This window comes from Falco biarmicus, chromosome 14, assembly GCF_023638135.1.
Source record: "Falco biarmicus isolate bFalBia1 chromosome 14, bFalBia1.pri, whole genome shotgun sequence".
Taxonomy (NCBI): Eukaryota; Metazoa; Chordata; class Aves; order Falconiformes; family Falconidae; genus Falco; species Falco biarmicus.
In genome coordinates, this window is record NC_079301.1 from 23937866 (window position 1) to 23943855 (window position 5990).

Consider the following 5990-nt stretch of genomic DNA (forward strand, 5'->3'; position numbering starts at 1 on the left):
AGGCCCAGAGAGGCCAATGAATGATTGCCAAGCTCTAATTCATTAATATTTTGTTATGAAAGGCAGGCAAGCCTTTCTACAGTACGAGAACAGATGCAGCCTCATTTAAGGAATGCTCTATTAATAAACTCCTTGTTTCCAGGCTACCAGAGCTTTGTTCTACCTCTTAGCAGAAGCACATTGGCACATGTCCTGTACCAGCAGGATCATTGTTTGTGTTTGTCAAATCTCCTAGTACAAAGGATTCAAATTCAGTAGATCACTTTCCTCTCCAAAAACTGCAAAACACAGCAAAGTGTGAAAATACCCCTTGCTATCATGCTGTAATACAAAAGGCAAACTTGCTAGGCACTAAACATGCACATAGCATGAGGGAGCATCAAAATTCACTGCTGAAGAAGACTGTACAGACACAAGAAAAGACTGTACAGAAAACAGTCATAGTGATTGAGCATACTCATGCCAAGTTTATCTCGGTGTGGTGGCAGAGGGGCAAATCAGGTAAGCAGAACATTGCTAAAAGCCAGAACAATGTTCTTCTGATTTTAAGTTTGCATGGGTCTGAATTACAAACCCATTTCATAGCTTCATCATTCAGTCTGCTACAGCTAAACTGTATGTGGAAAGCAGGTTAACAGACTTCCTTAGCAGTGGAAAAGCAGCTCAAAAATTTAAAACCAGCATTCCCCGATCCTGCTGCCTTCGTGCAAGACAGGCTTTGACTGTACTACTCAGAGGGAAATAAAGATGGGGGAGGGCGAAAGGACAAAATAAGGTTAGACTAGAGACTCCTTTGAAGTCCTCAACTCCTCCAGCAATACCAAAAATTTTGAGGTGTTCAGCACCTTGCAACAGTCAAGGTCTAATTGCTTATTCCAGTTCTTCTGCACCAACCACAGCCTGCCAGGGATTTGAGCAGAAGGGTTTCTGCAGCACTGCATTTGGTGTTAGACCTGGCACCAAGCAGATGGTGTGCTGGCCCCCCCTTGCTTAGAGGATTCATAGCAGCAACCAACTTGGGGGGGTGGGGTGTTTGTTGGTTTGGAATTATTTTTTTCTTTCCCCTCCACAGCAAATACAATCTCAAAACCAGGTTGCAGTAGCTCTTTTCTCTCCTTTGCACCACCATCCAGCTCATCCAAATGGTGGGGTGACATTCAGGCAGAAAAAGTCAGCTTATTTCAAGACAAGGAGCAGGGAAACTACAGCAGCTTGAGGGAGAAACAATGCAGCTGCCATGGAACAGCAGCCTTGGCATCCTCTCAGGAGAGGGGCAGTGACAGAATCTAAAGGGCAGGAAGATGAAGCCAGGGCTGCAAGCTTGGAGAGGAGTTTAGATATAAAGATTACTATTACATAAACAGACAGGAGCATGAACTGTTTCCATCTTTGTGAAGTGAGTCCACAATGAAGTCCCTTCCCCAACACCCAATACCCAACAACTAGATTATTAGAGAGTTTTCTTACACAAGAAGAGATGCTATATTTGTTCCGTTGCCGTGAAAGATGTGTATATTGCAGCCATCAGTCTTAAGCTAGTTCAGAAACACAGTGATGTAGTTCAGACAAGCTTTTAATAAGAAAAAAGTAAGACTTTTACAAAGTAACGTACACATTTCATTTCTGAGCTAGCTGTCTATATAAGTTCAATGTCATAAGCATAACTTCAGGATCTCCACTTCTTATGTCAAGAGCTTGCAGGAAACAGTTCAATGCCTCCTGTAGTTTTCCATCATTCTTAAGTTTCTTCCCGCTGTCTACCAAGGTATTGTAATCTATGGCAGGAGAGGAGTTCTGACCAGTCTCTTTTTCAGCAATGTTTTCCTGGGTGAAGCAGTCTAGCTGCTCACCTGATTGAAGCTCAGCATCACCAGTGGATTCCTCCCGAGGCGACTCAGTCTCATCTGCTTCGGGCTGCTCAGACAGCATGCTGTCTAGATGGAAGGATTCTTCAGCTGTATCAAGCGTTTCTCCAGCGGGTTCTTCTTCAGGCTCAGCAGATTCCCCACTACACTCTTCAGCTTCTTCCTCCACAAGGTCATCTTGTTCCTTCTTCGTGTCACCATCATCATGGTCTTCATCAGTGGTTCCCATGATTTCTTCAATATCCTCAACCTCATCTATCACCTTGTTGATTAAAGATTGCCTGGAAGCAGTAGACCCGTTACCACTGTTAGTTGGTTGGGGAGAAAAGATAGCTTTTGTTATACTTCTGACAGATTTAGGAGTGGATGCGCTAATTCCTTCCAGAAATGGATGCAGTGGGCTGCTCAAGGGAGAGGGCCTTTTTTCAGACTGGTTTTCCTCCAGGGTCATAATGGAACGGTCTTCATCCTCACTGTCTGAAACAACTCTTTTTAAGCATTTCTTTCTAACAAAATGAAAGACACCACTGCTTTCATCTGATGCTTCACGCCCTTGCAGGGAATTATTTGGCTCTTCTTCAGCTGTGTGACAGGGTTTTCCACAGTTACTGTTCTCACTTAGCCAAGTTTTTGTTGGAGATTTAAAAAAACTTTCTGCTTTTACTTGGAAGCCCTCCTTTTCTGGGTGTTCCAGTGAGCTTCCCCTGTTTGAGGCACATCGCCATCCATCTTCAGACTCTTCCAAAACCAGATTGAAGTCAACTTGATCCTGGAAAGAAGGCATAGACATACCCTCCAAGCTGCCTTCCAACACACAAGACTTCTGGAGCCCAGCATGGATTTCTGGTGTAACGTTTGATAAACTTGGCACTGTGGCAGCCAAAGCTAGCTCAGGAGCATAATTCTTGTCTGTCCTCAAGGCAGCAGGTGGGTCAAGTACTTGATCTGCCATCTCTGTATCTCTTAACCTTGTGGGATCATCAGCCATACCAGACTCATTAATGCAATGCTGAAAATGCCTTGACAGGCCATTCCCTGCCTCAGTTAAGCTACCTGAGTTTACAACACGTGAACACTGTTTCTGATCAAGACTCTGACTCTCTTTATCAAGTGGATGAAGTCCAGGTGATGATGGTAAAATGCTTAAATCAAGATTTTGCTCAGATTCTTGTATATTGCGTTGTTTCACTGTCTTCCTGGTATTAAGCAGCTCTGTGTCCATACTGGACACATCTTGTGCCAGCTGCTTTTCATCCAGGTCATCAATAATCAGACTTTTCATTTTGGAGCCAACTTTAAGAACCTGGTCCTCTTTGTCATTTTCATGTTCATCAGCTTGAGGTGAAACAAAGTTATTTATGTTGTTCAACCCTGGAGACAACTTCTTTGGTTTTGAAACCAATTCTGGTTGTCTTGGCCACATCTCTTCACAAGCATTTCTGATCTCCTCCATCCTCTGGTCTCTAAGCTGAGACTCTAACTGAACTAGTTCATGGGCTTTCTGGACCCTCCGCTGAATGTACCGATGGGCTTCTTCACTGTCAACCTGATCCTCGTGAGCCATTTCCCTCGTGCAGATCAAGTCATGATCAGAAATGCCAAACATTTCCAGAGAATGCAAATAAGCAATATGTTCATCTAGCTCCAAGTCAGTGTTTCTTTGGGTGGCATGCAAAGACTGCAGCTGGATCTGAGTTGCAGATGTTCGAGTATCTTCTAATGTGAAAAGCTCCCTTAGTTCCTGTTTGGAGAAATATCTAAACAGGTTCTTTTTGTCACCAGTAGTCTGTCTTATTAATGAATCCTTAAATACTTGTCGCCTGTATATCTTCTCTTCCACTGTACCACAGGTAATCAGTCTATAAATTACTACGTTCTCTTTTTGCCCAATCCTATAAGCTCTGTCTACAGCCTGAGAATCTGTAGCTGGATTCCAGCTGGGATCAAAGATCACCACTCGGCTGGCTGCTGTTAAGGTTATACCAACGCCACCAACTTGTGTAGTGAGCAGGAAGATGGAGTAGTCCTTGTTACTCTGAAAAGCATTAATGCGCTTCTCCCGCTCTGTTAGGTGGGTTACCGTTCCGTCAATACGCATGATCTTGAATTGTCTGCAAGACAAGACACGCTCTATGATATCCAGCATCTTCCTTGACTGCGAGAATACCAGGGTTCTGTGTCCCTCTTCTCGCAGTCTTTCCAGAAGTCCTACAAGGAACAGCATTTTCCCAGACTCCTGAATCAGAGTCTCATCAGAGAGATGATCTATTTTATTAGCACCTGAAAACACACCTGCTTCACTGCTGTGATCCTGCTCAGAGTAGTCCTGTTCTTCCAAGCCCAGCTGGATACATGCATTTGCAGACAGGAGCCTGGGGTGGTCACACAGCTTCTTCAAGACAGTCAGCTCAGCCAGAGGTGATCGGGTTGTCATCAGCACTCTTTTCACATGATCCAGAGAGAGAAAGTTCCTGTAAATGTCTTCCTGCACTGGTGCCAAGTACACCCACACAACAAAGTCATTTTTCCTAGTGAGAGATGGCATGACAGGAACGCTATTCTCACTTGGATCCTCGGGAAGAGGAGCATCTGGTTTGTCAGCACAATTGTTTTTGATATCTTCTTTGGTTCTTCTGAGGAAGTACGGCTTTATAATTGTCATTAGATTCTCAGATATCTTTAGCCCCAGTGCTTTCTCACCTAGAGTTGCATCCTTCTCCCTTGCCCTAGTAATAGGATTCTCATATTCTATTTTAAAAGTTTTGGCTGTTCCCAAGAGAGAGCCTTGGCATGCGAAATCAAACAAGGACCACATTTCCTGCAGGTTGTTCTGCACTGGGGTGCCCGTGAGGAGAAGGCGATGCTTTGCAGGAATCATATATACACACTTGGTCGTTTTGTTAGATGGGCACTTGATTTTATGCGCTTCGTCAAGAATGACATAGTCCCAAATAAAGTCCTGCTCGTGGCTGCTAGCAAGCTGCTTCCAGTTGTTAATGAGCATCTGGTAGCTCGTGATGACAACGCCGTCCTTCCTCTGGACCCTCTCCAGGTTCCTGGTACGCTCCATCTTGCTAGTGCCGTGGAACTCCTTGACACGCAGGCTGGGGGTCCAGCGAGAAAACTCCGCTAGCCAGCTGCTGACTAGGGTGGTAGGCATGATAAGCAGGACGTGCCGGATGAGCTGGGCATCAAACATGCCCGAGAGGAAAGCGATGACCTGGATAGTCTTACCCAGGCCCATGTCATCTGCCAGAATACCACCAGGCCTACCATCCCGGTGCAGGCGGTACAGGAAGGCAACACCTTCCCGCTGGTGCTGGAAGAGCTTCCTGTGCATCCCCTCGTAGATCAGCAGGCCACTACTGCACACATCCACGAAACCGTCCTTCTCAACATCATCCTCCTCCTGCTCTGCAGCCAGCGCCTCCTCCACGCGCTGCATGCGGCCCCGCAGCTTCTCGCTGGGGCAGATAGCAGCCGCCATCCGGAACAGCCTCAGCGCCTCCTCCAGCTCCCCATTGCCCGCTGCTGCCTTTGCACCGCTCACCAGCCTGTGAGAACCACCGGGGCCACCGCCCGTGTCAGAACCACCTACACCGGGCCAGCCCGGGAGCCCCGCCGCCCCGCCAGCCCGGGAGCCCCGCCGCCCCGCCAGCCCCGCCGCCCCGCCAGCCCGGGCGCCCCGCCGCCCCGCCAGCCCGGGAGCCCCGCGGGCCTCACCGCCCCGCCAGCCCGGGGGCCTGGGCTCGCCCCTCACCTCCGGTACCGCTGCGCCTCCTCCAGCTCCAGCCCGGCCACCAGCCCAGGGGCCGCCATGGCGCCCTCGCTTCAAACGCCAGCGCTTCCCGTCCTGCCCCGCGCTGCCCCGTGCTACACGCAAATGAGCGGAGCCCGCAGCCAATCAGCTCCGCGGGTGGGCGGGGCGTGGGAGCGAGCTGACAGCGCGGGGCGGGCCGCGCCGCGTCCCGTGGGAGCCGGGGGGGGCACACGGGGGACCGCGGCAGCCCGTGGGGAGCCTGCCCGCAGCCTGTCGGGCTCAGCCGGGCTCGCAGTCCCGCTCGTCCGCGCGAGGGTGCCCCCCCGGGGGCGCCCCTCGGCACGCCCCGCTCCGCGGCAGGCGCG

General features: G+C 49.2%; 1 protein-coding gene across 1 annotated transcript; it reads right to left on the bottom strand.

Moving 5' to 3' along the window:
- Window positions 1–1555: 1555 nt before the first annotated feature.
- On the bottom strand, window positions 1556–5747 carry ERCC6L (ERCC excision repair 6 like, spindle assembly checkpoint helicase). The gene is made up of 2 exons (XM_056359343.1): window positions 5626–5747; window positions 1556–5419 (listed from the first exon to the last, which is right to left on the bottom strand). The coding sequence occupies exons 1-2, from the start codon at window positions 5682–5684 to the stop codon at window positions 1618–1620; spliced, it is 3861 nt and encodes a 1286-aa protein (XP_056215318.1). The 5' UTR covers window positions 5685–5747; the 3' UTR covers window positions 1556–1617.
- Between the last annotated feature and the right edge of the window lie 243 nt (window positions 5748–5990).

What these genes read in the sequence shown, in the direction of transcription:
- ERCC6L (XM_056359343.1), bottom strand. Translation starts at nt 5,684, where the DNA reads ATGGCGGCCCCTGGGCTGGTGGCCGGGCTGGAGCTGGAGGAGGCGCAG. An exon ending in GAGGCGCAGCGGTACCGGAG is followed by an intron (nt 5,420 to 5,625) that starts GTGAGGGGCGAG and finishes TGGTTCTCACAG; the next exon opens with GCTGGTGAGCGGTGCAAAGG.